The sequence below is a fragment of the Rhipicephalus sanguineus genome, chromosome 2, assembly GCF_013339695.2.
Source record: "Rhipicephalus sanguineus isolate Rsan-2018 chromosome 2, BIME_Rsan_1.4, whole genome shotgun sequence".
Classification (NCBI taxonomy): Eukaryota; Metazoa; Arthropoda; class Arachnida; order Ixodida; family Ixodidae; genus Rhipicephalus; species Rhipicephalus sanguineus.
Window position 1 is genome coordinate 223,601,524 of NC_051177.1, and position 15,192 is coordinate 223,616,715.

At 49.8% G+C, this 15,192-nt stretch overlaps 1 protein-coding gene across 1 annotated transcript in view; it reads right to left on the reverse strand.

Annotated features, from left to right (window-relative positions):
- LOC119382254 (high-affinity choline transporter 1) overlaps positions 1 to 15,192 on the reverse strand; it is a 262,537-nt gene that overhangs the window by 214,197 nt on the left and 33,148 nt on the right. The window contains exon 4 of the mRNA XM_037649962.1: positions 11,135 to 11,283. Coding sequence (XP_037505890.1) covers positions 11,135 to 11,283 — 149 coding nt within the window. The remainder of the gene's footprint in view (positions 1 to 11,134; positions 11,284 to 15,192) is intronic.

Sequence of the window (15,192 nt, forward strand, 5' to 3'; positions counted from 1 at the left end):
CCCCTTGACTTGGCAGACATGCCGTCGGAGCAGCGCAATGATGCGTGGATCTCCGAACTCGTCGACTTTCTGACTGGTTCATTAGTTCATCCAGCGTCAAGAACTCTCCGTCGTCAAGCCACGCATTTCGCACTCCGCGACGGCCTCCTCTATCGGCGTAATTACGCACCTGACGGTCGGAGGTGGTTGCTAGTGATCCCGCGCCACATGCGCACAGAAGTCTGCACTGCTTTTCACAACGACCTGCAAAGCGCTCACGCTGGCGCTCTGAAGACGTACAAACGCTTGCGTCAGCGATACTACTGGCGCGGCATGTACACGTTTGTGCGCAAGTACGTACGTGCTTGTCCGGGACGTCCATTCGACCGCGTCGGCATCGACTTATATGGCCCGCTTCCCCCGGCTTCCTCTGGGAATCGGTGGATCATTGTTGGCGTGGACCACCTCACCCGTTACGCAGAGACTGCAGCACTTCCAACGGCTACCGCAAGAGAGGTTGCGTTTTTTATCTCACGCAACTTTGTCCTTCGCCACGGTGCTCCCCGCGAACTTTTGAGCGACAGAGGGCGTGTTTTCCTGCCTGACGCTGTTCAGGCCTTGCTCGTCCAGTGCAACATCGTTCATCGAATGACCACCGCATATCACCCGCAGACGAATGGCCTTACGGAACGATTTAATCGCACACTCGGTGATATGATGACAATGTACACGGCATCAGACCAGACCAACTGGGACACCGTCCTGCCGTTCGTCACGTACGCGTACAACACCGCAACGCACGCGACCACCGGTTTCTCACCTTTCTTTCTTTTATACGGACGCAACCCGTCCTGCATGCTGGACACTATGCTTCCTATAGACCAGAACACAGCGAATTCCATGCGCATCGCCATATTTGCATCGCGCGTCGCGCCATCTATCGCACACGCGACGAAACAACATGCGCGGGCTGCCACGCCAGCAGACGCTACACAGAGCAAACGTGAAACTTCCGAAACTCAGCCCGTCGGAGAGCGTGTTTCGCGTCTTTTCTAGCCTGGACATTTTCGCTTATTTTATTGGAACATCAAGAACATCTTCCTCATGCAAGTCCACAATGTATACAGTACGTGCTGAGTGGGCTGCGGAAGCAACCTCGCCAGATACGTACGCTGTTACATTTGTAAAAAAAAAACGTTCTCGCTGTAGTACGCGTGAATCGCAATTGCAGTGCAGCTCGCGAAAGAGAGAAACGATGTTTTGTTGCCCCATATTGCAAGTTGTGCACAAAGTTTTGTGAAAGCTCATGATTTCAGCATGCATCGCGTAATAATTAGAGTGCGCTTTACGGGTAGTTTCGCGGAACGTAATTTTTGTTTCACGGACGCTCTTACAATAATGCGTCTTGCTCACAAAAGCGTGCTATTAGAGAGTATAACCTGACGTATCGTGAACAGCGATCTCTTTTGGAAGCTACCTGCGCTATTTCATTCTTGTAACGATGGTGCTTTACAAACGAAACTGTGCTACTCTTAGTTGAGCCGGTTAGCTACGCCTGCGACGTAAAGGACACTGGCGCGAGTACTGTTTACTTACGTGCCAATATATGTATTATGTGCAGCTGGATTCCTCGTCTCCAAATAAAATTGGGGACATCAAACAGTGAAATGAAAGCAGGAAATTCTGGGCAGCTGTTGAGGAGCACCGTGCCATTTATTACCTTTTGAAGACGAAATCTCGAAGGCGTGGATGCCATCAAAAGCACTAAAGCTTAATACTACGTTGAAAGTGGCAAAGCATGCTGATTGCTTGTGCTTGAAAGCACTACCTTGCACTAGATTTTCGTCAAAGGAAACGCTCAAAGGTATGAGTGCACCCCCACACAAAGCTCGCGCCTGCCCAGCTGCGTGTCATGCAAATTAGGTACACAAAATGAAATATGTGGGCATCACACTGCAGAATACACGCTGTTACTGTACTTACTCGCGCATTTTCACTCGGCTCCTAGTTTTTTTGCTTGAATCACAGTTATCCACTCGCGGCGAAGCTGAAAACACCGCACCGGCACTATTTCCGTGGCGCGTCGTAATCGTCGCAGACAACGCTAATATCCTCTTGTTGCGCAGCTTGTTTTGGCATCCAAAGGCGACGCAGTAGTGCCCAGACGTGCTCTTATACGCTGAAGCGGCGTGAACGGGTACTTCTTCGCACTTTAAAGCCTCAGAACTGCAGCTTGCCCTGTTTACTTGGTGCAGCCCGCGCGCGCCTTGGCAGCCCCGGTCAGCCCGGCGTCTGGGTGCGAGAGTATCCGCTCGGCTCGCCAGCAGCCTGGGTGCGAGACAGGCGTGCTCTGGTGTATACGCCGGACTCGTCTGAATATACTGCGATTTCTGACATTGCCAGATACGCCGAAGGTTGCAGACAATTAGCCCGTTCGCTGACCACCGAGGACCAAGGCCACCAGAAGCTACGGCACGACACCGACCGACCTCTCTCTACTTTCACGACCTGGTGACCTCGTTTGGCTCTAGATCCCATCGAGCACTCCTGGCCTTTCCTCGAAATTACGTGCCCGATATCAGGGGCCCTACCGCATTCTTTCTCGCACGTCTCCTGTCAATTATGAGGTTGAGCCTCTGACAGCATCCCACGATTTACGTCGTCGTGGTCGGGAAATTGTCCATGTCAGCCGCCTGAAGCCTTATTACGACCCCGCTATACTGACAATGCCTTAGGTCGCCAGGATGGCTCCGCTATTCACCAGGGGCCAATGTAGTGAACAGTACGTGACGACGACGAAGAGCGAAGAAAGCAAGCCACAGTGCGAGCGACGGCCACGCGCCCCGAGCTTGCGCTTGCCTGGTTCTTGGCCCTTGACGTCCCTCGGCGTTCTAGCAGTTTGTACGTGAATAAATCACGTGACAGAACTAACTTATCCGGCCACTAAAGAAGGAGTCAATAGTTCCACTATACGCACATCTCGATGGAACTTGCCGCGGTTATTTTTGCGCCCTCTGCGGCGATCGCTGGAACTTGAGACTTTCCGGGGCCGGGCCCGCGCCAGACAGAAGCGAGCTTATGGGGAAGGGGGTTGTCACAGATGGCCAACGAGGACAGACGTTGCGCTGTGACGTAGGCTAGCAGCATGTCCGGACGCGTGGCTCGTGCGGGGAAGACCAACGCATGGCTTGCACCAAGCAAGAAGGTCTGGCGGCGTAGCCATGGTAGCCATATCGCCGAACGACGGCGGTTCCCGGCGCTCGAGCCGCGCGGGGCCAGCACACGCGCTAGTTGGGGAACGAGGCGCCAAAGGGGAGGGCGCGTTCGATTCCCAAAAGTTCACGTTTTGTCATAAGCGCTACTTGTCAAAACTCATTCAAATGGACTGCGAAACGACGGGAAGCTAAGTAGATGCACCGTCACGCTCCTCTGGCTTCACTTCACAACAAAACGGGAGATGCGTTGGGGGCAGACCACTTGGACAGACGCACCTGGCATCGCAGCCAGTAATACGTTAAGTGTTTCTCACTCAATACAGTGCTATTACTTCTATAACTTGATAATGCATATTTTCGAGAGAAAAACAAGCGTGTTTGTTTTCAATTGTTGTCAAAAATAATTCATTATTTGGTGATGCCTAATCTGGAACACAATTGCAGAGGAATGCATACCTTGGTGGTTGAACTTGTCCAGGTTTCAGTTTCATCTCACGGTCACGCAAGCTTTTTGCACTAAGTTTTACGTACAAAAGAATGAAGCAAGCTTTAATTACAGATAACTTCATGTCGCCTTGTTTTACACTCGGCAAACAAGCGTCGCGAATCTCAAGAACCTAATCCATCCGAAGCAAATCCGAAGCCTGTACTTTCCATCATTCCCATGGTGGTTTAAGCGCGCTCAAGAAGCCCGCGTAGACACTAGCGCCAGATTCCCCTCTAGGTATTATTGTAAGAAACTCTATGTCTGAATGGAACACTCTTACTTGGTTCTGTCAAACGCCATAAGTCCAGCCTCCGTTGTGTTGATCCGCAGTCGATGTAGCCGACGATCCTCCTCAATCGTCGCTCCGATACGTTACGGTCAGCCACGCTTACGTAAGCCTTTTCCCAGTCGCTGACATGGCAGGGCGTCTCTGTCGCTTAGGCCTAAGTACGAGTTCGGCCTCTGCTGTGCATGATGACGTGGCATCCCGGGGATTGTTGCTGGCCGAAGTTCAAAGGGGGATATTGCTGCTGGTATATCCGGAACTGCCGCAAGGTACTGCAGCACCTCCGAGGAGCCTCGCCCGAGCGTCGTCGAGCTCAACTGCCACGCCACGGAGTTCCAGCGTCACGGCCTCCGGTATCGAACGCGCGCTGCCTCCCGTCGACAGAACGTAGCTAGAAGAAGGTCGCCAATGCCAGCGTCTTCTCCCGTAGCCACGCAAACAATGCCAGCTCATCGAACTGCTGCCTTCGTTTATGGCACGTGCCACGCGCATCGAGCCGTGTGCTACCATGCACGCGCTCGTGCCTGTTCCGCGTGCATCTCCTCCTACTTCATCGTCCATATGTCCTCTCCTTACTCATGACATACGGCTACGCTACGCACGTAGCGCACCACAGCGACGAGTGGCACAGCCGCTGCGGGGAACCTACGTGACGCCGTTCCTGTGCCACAGCGGCGGTACAGATATTGGCCGTAGCACCGAAATCCTCGAACTTCGCTAACACGTCAAGGCGTGCGACTAGGCTTCGGGCCTCAAGGCAACGCACCTTGTCGAACTGTGAATATGAAATTATTTTCCAGTTTCTTGTATATAGTTTGTTACCTCTCTAGACACGTGCGGCACATACCCGTTTACCAAGGGCCGCGGTGTACGGGTATGCGCCACAGGTGGTTGACAGTTTGTCAACCCAGGAACGGTGAGAATGGACATTGGTAATTTAAATGCGAGAGCGTTAAGAAAAACCGACATCGCCAGAGTTGACCCGACGAATGGAACGAATAAGAATTAGGATCCCAGCAGGAATCGAACCCAAGCAGTCAGCGTGGGAATAAGATATTCTTCCACAGAGCCAGGCCAGGTCTATAAACTGGTTGAGAAAAACAGCCTTTGCAGGCGTAACGTCGGTGCAACGTCAATTGTGGTTGTGGCTATCTAATTTTACAAGAAAGCGGTAAACACTACATATGTACTCCCACGATACAAGCGTCATATCAGATTGACGTCTGTGGTTTCAGTGTTGGCTCCGCTTTTATAGCAGTCTAACAAACATTACATTTGCATTCCTATGATTCAGCAAGCTATCCTGAAACATTGCTCGACCCCGGAGGAATACATTAGCAAAGATTACGTATGATATTCACATGAGTGCACCATAGAGTGCACTTAGTTTCTATAATACTAATGTATACACTCTAACGTGAGGGCTGACGTTAAGTCGCACCATAACTTACCCTTTAAGCGTCAGTGTTGTAGACGTGCCTGGTAAGCCCACGATGTGCACACAGCTACTACACTTACAAAAACACGTCGATCCACCTCGTAACGTTTGGCTCAATGCCATAGAAGTAGTCGCTCGCTGCTTCGCATGAAACCGATTCCCACAACGCGTGGAATCTGCCGAAATTTTTTCATGTAATAAACATTGCGTCCTGATAAGCGTTACTGTTGTATGTCCCATCTAGAGACCACCACAGAAGGAAGTGCACGAAGGAAGGGTCACCACAGTAGCTCATGAAAAATTTTACCAGCGTAAAAAGACAGAACACCTAGGGATCGATACACATACACAGTGATGAACACACAACTGATTTATTACTCTCAACGCAATTTTATGGCGCGCATCAAAGCAACGGAAAAGATTACTAGATCAAATGAAGTGATGAAAAAGCCTCGCGACCACAGGTTGCCGAAAAAGACGTTCAAGCAATGGTGACAGCGCAGTTAAAAAAATTACACCATCTCCCGCTAAAGGGGACCATGAGGCGATGCGAAGGTGGAGCACTTGCACGATCGCGTTCCGTTGGCGTTCGTTGGGCATGCTACCGACCTCGGATCGTTATTAACGGTGTTATTAACGTTGTAGACGAAGGTGAAACGGTTAACGAAGGTCTTATTGAGCAGCGTCTAGTACTTGAGGTGTGCACTTTGCTTTGATGAGGATGGCTTTGTGGTCGCTGAAGTGAACCGTGAGGAGATCTTGGTGCAGTGGGTGGATCTTGAAGTTCATTCTAAAAAGACAGGGCATGCAAACACGGACACAAGAAAGAAGTCAGGACACCACAAACGCCGACTGACAACTGAATAGAAATACAACGGCGGCAATGAAAGAAGGCTCGAAAACTTACCTGCGCATGCCCATGCAATAGGCGAACCTATCAATCCGGCACGCGTGGGGGCCTACGCGAAAGATAACTGTTAAGGCATTTGATTTTATCTTTATGCAAGTTAATCGACGGTTGGCTCACACATTCGCTACCACTATTCTCGATATGCCATGCTTCAATCATTAGGCGTGTTTCTTCATTTCTATGCCGGTACAACACTGCGCATTCATCGAATTTTGGCGTGCACTTACAAACTCTACAATGTAAAGATAGATTAGAAGGTGAGCCTCCGGTTAGCGATCTTTTATGTTCCAATAATATCTGGTTAATGCAGTGGCCCGTCTGTCCTACGTAGAAGCGGCCGCAGCTGAAAGGGACCTTATAAACCACAGTTGTACGGCAATCAGTGAATTTGTTGGTGTGTTTAAGAAACAAATATCGGTCCGCTTCTTGTCTTTTCCTTGCTCATTCTTCCTCTGCACAGCCGCACAAATCTTACCTAGCTTATTCGCAGCCGTGAAAACAACATTAACGCCATATCTACTTCCTATTTTCTTTAGCCGGTAAGATACGCAATGAATGTACGGTATACCTACGACACGTTTCTTCCTATCGCTTTCTGCAACCATGCTCGCACTTAACAAAACATACTTCTTTAACCGTTCAGCGACAGTGGCCACTACATCACCAGGATACCCTACATCTAAAAGACGCGCAACCTGTGCGTTAAAGCTATCACTCATTTTGTGCTCACACGACTTGGTGAGGGCTGACTTAGGGCAAGACATGGTGATGCCGTTTTCTACAACCTTCGAGTGCTTCGACGAAAAATTTAACAGCGGTTTCGAAGATCTAGGAGAATACTTTTAGCACACAGCTGTTGTTAGTCGGCTTTTGTGGTGTCTTGACTTCTTTCTTGTGTTTGTGTTTGCACGCCCTATCCTTTTAGAATGAATACTTGCCAACTAGCTCAGCTCTCTGTTATTCTGATCTTGAACTTGGTAAAGACGTGATCAATGCATGTGCCGTTAATGGTAGTTCGCTGCTCTTCGCTTCGCAGCTTTCTCTTGAGTGGACGCAGTCGGGCTGATGTTGACGCGTGCTTGCGTCAGCCCACTCACTGACGGAACTGTTGCTTCCATCACGCTTCATCGGAAGCACCAATGGAGTCAAGCGGAGTCAACCAAAGCAAGCGCTGCACTGAACGCGCGCTGCGCTCTAACCGCTTAGCGGAGGAGAGTAGCGCAGAGAGTACCGCATGCGCCGCGAAAGCAAAAGCGAGAACGCAGGAGAAGCGCAAGCAGGTGCTGGTAGAGAAGTGAAGAGAGTAACTCGCAGCTGTCGGAGAGAGGGAAGGAGGAGAGGCGCGGATGCGTTCTGTGAGTGCGGACTATCACGGCGCATGCGGATTACCACGCTGCCTTACATACCCCCGAGCAAGAGATGCGTCGCATCTAAAATCCTAAAACATCAAGCACTCCCAGATATAGGCCTCGTGCGCTGCTGTTTGAAATCGGACATGCAGCGCCACTGCGGCGGCTGCTGGCAAAATGTACCTGTTCTCTCCGCACAGCCGCGCTTGGCCGCAGTAGGTTGGCAATGGCCTCTAGCAGCCCAAGCTTAAGTTAGCAGGAAAAAAATTCTACTTCTATCTGCTCTTGCGAGTTCTCATGTCCTAACAGCTACAAGAACACGGCCAGGAAACTGCGGAAGGTGCCATTCTATCATTTTCGATGGCGAAAACGTTGGAACGCAGCTGTTCGGCGCGCCCTGTCTTCGCACGGTTTCCTTCGCTTTCTATCCAAGCCACTGGCGTAACCAGCGCGATTCAAACCCCCTCCCCTGGATTTTGTGAAAATTTTGCATGTGTATGTATACACGCACACGTACAAACGCACGGACGAACGTACATAAAGTATGGTTAAACCCCCACCGAAAAAAAAATTCGGTACTGCTTTAGGCAATATTGACACATTGTTGGTTCCCTTATTCCTTTTAATATTGTTAGCCCGAACGGAGGTTTGTGGCAACCATTGCGAAGTAAAACAGTCCTCTGCAGTGCCCACTTTATCGGCTGTGCACGACTGTCGGGCTGAGGGGCCTCAGGATCGGCTGTATGATCGGAGCACCTAGACGAAAAACACAGTTCCACATGTTCAAAAATATAATTTAGCAAAGTTTTCGACGTACTAAGAGCACCAGAAAACTAAGGGACAAGCACTTCGTGCTGTCTTTATCTTTTTATTGTTGATAATACGTCATTTCAACTTTCCCGGCTTTCTGCTAATGCGCGCCGGTCACAGTACAAGCAACGCGCAAGGCTGCCGATAAAAGGTATTTTTCTATCGTATGCCCAGAATAACGTTTACTCGCTTCTAAAGCACGTCGTACTCCACGCCCTTTATTTGTGCGACACATTTTCCGAACATTTGCGACGGACCGACGGCACTGTGCAGCTCTTATCTCACGCAGTAAAGGTGTTTAGTGGCATACAAGACGGCACGCCGAGGCGAACTGCTTCATTTGAAGTATTCCTGAACGTTTGCTATTCGACCGTAGCCGCAAGAAAGCAAGCGGGTCTCGTTTTTCGTTGCCATTTTCACGCATCGACGTTCACCGCACACAACTTCGAGGTACGCGCCGGGAAGGGAACAGGGACAAAATGCGCTAAGTGATCGCATTGGCGATACGCACTTGGAGAGCGGTGGCGCCACCAACTGAGCGCACGAGGCCGATGCGAAAAGAAAGCACAAAATATATAATTTAACCTAAAACCGACTGACAACCACGATCAAACCAAACAAGGCAGTCACACGAGACAAAGACAAAAACGGGATAAAAAGGGCTATTGGAAAGGCATGCGCTGTAGGCGGTGTTCTTGGAGAGGAAAAGTGAGGCTTCATTTCATTTCGCAATCCTTTCCGTTGCTTTGGTACGCGCCATAAGAAAGCCTTGCGTTGAAAGTAATAAATCAATTGTGAGTTCAGCGCTCTGCTTGTGTGTCTCGATTCCTAGGTTTTCCGTCTTTTTGCGCTGCTAAGATTTGACATAAACATGAACGAACTCGCCCATGCAGCAGCTTTAACCGTAGCTCTATTGACAGAGCATTGTACGCGCAATGCGAAAGCTCTGGGTTCAGTCCTCACGGGCGACAAGCTGCTTTCTGGTCCATATTAATGCTCATTTCTTTCGTAATTACTGCACTTAAATTAAACCCTACAAACGACACCCTTTCCTTTGCTTCTAAGCGCTGTGTCTAACAGGCAACAGCTCCCTTGATCCGTTCTTTCGAAGAAGGTGCTTTGAGGAGGCGGCATCCAGAAGCGTCCGTCCACAGCTTCGTCTATACAAGCATCGAAAGCCCTTCTCGACGGCCCTTTCGTAGACCCACATTGGTCTCACTTTTCTGTGCCACTTGGCCAGAGAGGTGAAATTTTACAAGTACGATCGAACTTCCCCTTGCATATCATGACCTCTATATAACGTTTATTTCAGCAAACGCTTCAACTTGCGCTAGTTGGTACGACATTCTAATGTAGTTGCGCCGAGCGAAAGCCACAAAGGACTCGGAACAAACAGAACAGAACAAGCATGTACGCAAACTTGTCCTTTCTCGAAATTACACACAAATAATGTATTTACAGAGTATATGTGCTGTTATAATTTTTCATCACCGTAGACATCCGTGTTTGTTGTCAGTGTAAGCCTCTTGTTAGCATCACATCAGAAATATATGAGAAGAAATTATCCTTTGAGATTTTTCCATAAAGCATCGGTTTCGTGAAAACCGTTGTGCGGCGAGGCATTCTTGAATGACAATGCTAAGGCGTAACAATCGCGACGGCACAGAATAATCACTAAGATGCACGCAAAGAATGGCGTGTTTTCCTTTAGTCCCCGTCGTTGAGGGCTCTTTTATCTGCACCACCACGCTCACAGTAAACCATGTAATTGAATTGCTCACCTGACTCGGAATGCTAATATAAAAAGTGTCAAATAAACACAACTAAAAAATACCAGACCCGCACATCTTTTTTGACCCCGCAACCAGTGTACTGGACATAAAAAAAACGCTTTCAGAATAGCAAGCTATCTACAGTGTAAACGGAAACCACCTTTTGAGGCTTCTTTAAGAGACGAAGAATATCCCCTTTAATGCAGCTTTTCATCGGCTGCCTTTTCTCGGGGACAGGGGAAGCGGGGGGGGGGGGGTGCTCAGGGGGGCGAGCTAACTATAGTCCATTCAAAACAATGTTGCGAAAAGGTTGTCTTTGTTATCAGGAGCTTCCGCGCAATAGGGGAATGTTTTTATGTCTAGGACGCAATGGGAAACTCCTACAGCTACCGGTTCTCTGAATGCAAGGCCAAATCGCAGGCTGCGTGTTCCAAGCGCAACGTTTTTCGTTGTCTAAAGACAGGCAAGAACTGCTTTCGTGATTTTCCCAAGCAGTAATCACCAAACTTGAAGTGAAGCTTCATTGCTTGGACGAAAGATAAGACAATTATCAAAGTTCAGTGCCCCCGGTTCAAGTTATATCTTTAGGAGGTTAATATGGCTCCAGCCAAGTTTAAGAGAGCCCGACGTTTCGGGACCGATTCGGTCCCTTCCTCAGGGGTGACTGGTTTGGTCACAGAAGCTTCTCCCCGACTTAAATTCCCTCCTAAATATTCCACCCAGCCAGACAGATTTCTGTCGAAATGTTTACATTTAAGCTATATCTTTGTTCGTAGTCAGAGCAAACTGTTTTTGATATTTTTAAAAGAAATAACTTTCCCGCATGAATTTGTTTTTTTTCAACAAGGAGTATGCCACTCGCAATGAAAGTGGCTCTTTCGAGTGTACCAGTCCGAAAAATATGGCAACCAGTTGGACGACGTCTGTGTACGCCACGGAGTAGAGGCCGCCGGTGAAAGTGTAAAAGAGCGCGATGCAGGCTGAAGCTATCACCGAGTCCCGTCGCTCAAACTCCAAGATCACCTCCACGGTTGCACCTGCGTTCATAAACAGGCGCTTTGTCACCTATGCACGCATCGTATTGCTTACATCGAAATAGCATGTCGCAAACCATTCCGGAAAACTTACGAATGTGTCATTCCGCATAGTTAGCAAGAACGCGCCAGCAAAGCGGTAATGACGACGCGCGACGAAGTCATTGCTGCTCCGCTATTGCAGCAGCAGCTTTTCCATCAAGGTATCATGTAAATGCGAAGCAATTCATAACCAACCAAACACACTTTCACCTTTCAGGGTGCACTTCTTCTTCTTCATTAGATCTTTCCCCCTCATTGAAGACGGAGCCAATTTGGAGTTCCAAGGTGTCGAAAGAGCAAAAAGGTTCGTGGTATGGTTTGAGGCCATCCACGTGAACAGTTCTGCGGCCTCGGCGATGCAGGTCCGCAGTGGGCGTGAGGGGTTCGATGAGATAGTTGACAGGAGAAGTTTGCTGTAGGACGCAGTAGGGTTCATGGTACCTGCTGATAAACTTCGAGGAGATATTTGGAGCAAAAGTGGGAGGCACCCACAGTCAAACAAGAGCTTGACTCTTGTTTGACTGGTTTGACTGGCGACAACTGGTTGTGGGGCAGGTCATCGTAGTTTTTAAATATCTGTAGCCCCTGTTCTTCATTTGTAAGGGAGCGAGGTAGTTGCCGACATTCTTCTGCATATCGAGCAGCTTCGGAAACTCGTCTGCCCTCTGATGAGTCAGGTTGGTAGGGAAGAATGATGTCGATCGGAGACGATAGTTGCTGGCGATAGAGAAAAAAGAAGGGAGAAAAGCCTGTCGCGGCCTCGGGTGTCGTAGTGTAGGCGTACGTTACGTAGGGAAGAATAAGGTCCCAGTTGGTGTGGTTAGAGGTAGCATACATAGAAAGCATGTCGCCAAGAGTTTGGGTGAAGCGCTCAGTCAAGGCGTTTGTTTGCGGCTGATATCCGACAGTACAGCGGTGAATCACATGGCAGTGAGCGGGAACTTCAACATCCGCGAAGAAGACGCGGCCTCGATCACTTAGGTGTTCACGAGGAACGCCATGGCGAAGAACAAAGCGTTGAAGCAGGAAAGACGCGACGTTACGGGCCGTCGCGGCTGGCAGAGCGGCCGTTTCTGCATATATCTTGAGGTGGTCTATCACCACAATAACCCAGCAATTTCCGGCAGATGTGTATGGCAGAGGACTGTAAAGGTCTATTCTAACCTGGTGAAATGGTCGCATTGCGCACGGCAACGGCTGCATTGGTCCACAAGAGTGGCAAAGATGGGGCTTGCGGCGTTGGATGTCTCGGCAAGGTCGAATGTACTTTTGCACTAATGTGTACATGCCGTGTCAATAAAACCGAATACATAGTGTGTCGTAGGTGTTAAACAGGCCAGCGTTTGCGCACTGTGGTGCTAGCGCGGAGTTGCCTGGGTATGACAAGTAGCCATTTGCGGCCGTCATATTGGTAGTGCGGCGACAAACGATTCCATCACGGATGGCGAAGTGAGAAGCCTGTCGGCGTAGCGCTCGAGATGGCGTGCGGGCGAGCGCTTCAGAGAGGTAATCCATCAAAGACGCAATCCACGAATCTTTGCTTTGCTCTAACGCCATGCCGATGGATCCTAGTGGCGAATATAAGTTGTCTAGAATTGAGACACTCGCAATGTCAGTGGGAGCAGACGAACGCGAAAGAGCATCGGCATCGGCATGCTTCTCGCCTGAGCGCTAGATAACCCGGATGTCGTACTCTTGGAGCCGCCGAGCTCATTGTGCCAAGCGGCCGGAGGGATCTTTGAGGCAGGACAACCAGCAAAGTGCGTGATGATCGGTAACGACATCGACGGGTAGACCGCACAGGTAAGGCCGAAATTTTCTAATGGCCCAGATGATCGCTAGGCATTCCTTTTCAGTTACTGAATAATTGGCTTCAGGTCTTCTGAGTGTGCGACTCGCGCACGCAACAACGTAGTGTTGGTAGCTGGGCTTTCGTTGGGAGGGGAGTGCGCCAAGATCGACACTGCCAGCATTCGTGTGGATTTCTGTAGGAGCACTTGGATCGAAATGACGCAGTATGGGTGGTGTTGTCAGCAGTTGACGTAGCGTCACAAACACATGATCGCAAGTCGGATACCACGCGGATAGATAGGGGTCTCCCTGAAGCACTACTCTCAGAGGTGCCATAATTGAGGCGAAATTGCGAATGAAGCGGCAGAAGTATGAGCAAAGCCCAATTAAACTACGCAACACTTTTAAATACGCGGCCCTCGGGAACTCTTTAACACGATGTAGCTTAGCGGGATCCTTCGACATGTCCGAGAACGGTCAGCTTGCGTGACCGAAAGTGACATTTCTTTAAGTTTAGTTGGAGGCCAGCTTCAGCGACACATCGTAAAACCTGGCCAAGCGACGAACGTGCGTGGGGAAGTCTGGCGCAAATACCACCACATCATCCATGTAGCACAAGCATGCGTTCCATTTCAGGCCTCGCAGAATAGTGTCCACCATGCGCTCAAATGTCGCGGGCGCATTGTAAGGCCTAATGGCATTCCAATAAATTCGCATAAGCCATCCGGTATGACAAATGCAGTTTTTGGCCTATCATCTGTATCCATAGGCACTTGCCCATAACCAAAGCGTAGATCGAGGGAGGAAAAGAATTCTGCACCTTGTAAGCAGTCTAGAGCGTCATCGATCCGGAGCGAGGGAGAAACATCATTTCGCGTTATCTTGTTTAGACGACGAAAATCTACGCAAAAGCGTATCGTGCCACTCTTCTTTTTAACTAAAGCAACTGGTGATGGCCAAGGGCTGTTTGACGGTTGAACGACGCCGCGCTTTAGCATGCCACCTAGTTGTTCATCACTGACGCAGCATTCAGTCGGCGATACACGGTACGGTCGCTGCCACAGTGGTGGGTGATTACCTGTGTCGATCCGGTGGCATCAGGGGCGTAGCCAGAAATTTTTTTCGGGGGGGGGGGGTTCAACCATACTTCATGTATGTTCGTGCGTGCGTTTGTATGTGTGCGTGTATATATACGCAAGCAAAACTGAACAATTTCGGGGGGGGGGGTTTGAACCTCCCCCAACCCCCCCCTTGGCTACGCCCCTGGGTGGCATACAGTCGATGTTCGGCCTAGACAAGTACTGTGGCTGTCGAAAGCTGGGCGAAATTTGTCTAGCAGCCATAAAAGGTCAAGGCGTTGCGGCGAGTTTAGACCATCATCAATGACATGGTTGAAAATGTTGCCGGCCGATGTGCCAGTCAGAGGACTACAGAAGACGGCGTTCACTTCTGATGAACCATCAGGAACGACCAAAGTAGTGGTGCTTTCGCAAGGTTCAATTGTGCCGATACTTTCACCTCGAGCCAATGTAATGGGGAATGGGGATAGATTGCCCACAGGTGCGTCGATCGCACCACCTTGAAGGGTAAGCAGAGTGGTTGGGCGCGGTGAGAGGTGGCGATGAACGAAGGCAGCGGAAGGCGTGAAGAGTGCGGTAGCGTCGAAGGTAGTGGAACATAATACAGGTGCCAAAACTGTACCGTGCGTTGTGATCCGGGTGTCGTCAGCGATAACCACCTTCGCGCAGGAAAGGGGACCGTCGGCAGGTAGAGCACTGTCAAGCGATGCGAAGGCGACTTTTGCGCGGGCGCAATCAATGATGGCTAGGTAACGGGACAGAAGATCCGAACCTAAAATCATCTCGAACCTTGCGGAAGTACAACGAACTCGACTGTGTAGGGCACTCCGTGAAATAGGAATCTGGCATTACGCGCCGCCACAAGCTGAACGAGCTGTGGTGTCGCAGTGTGAAGAAACGAAGTAAAGAAAGGGGGTCGTCACTTTTCCGATTGAGCGGCACAGTTTTTAGGTGATGACAGATATTGCGACACCCGTACCAATGAGGGCGAGAAGAGATA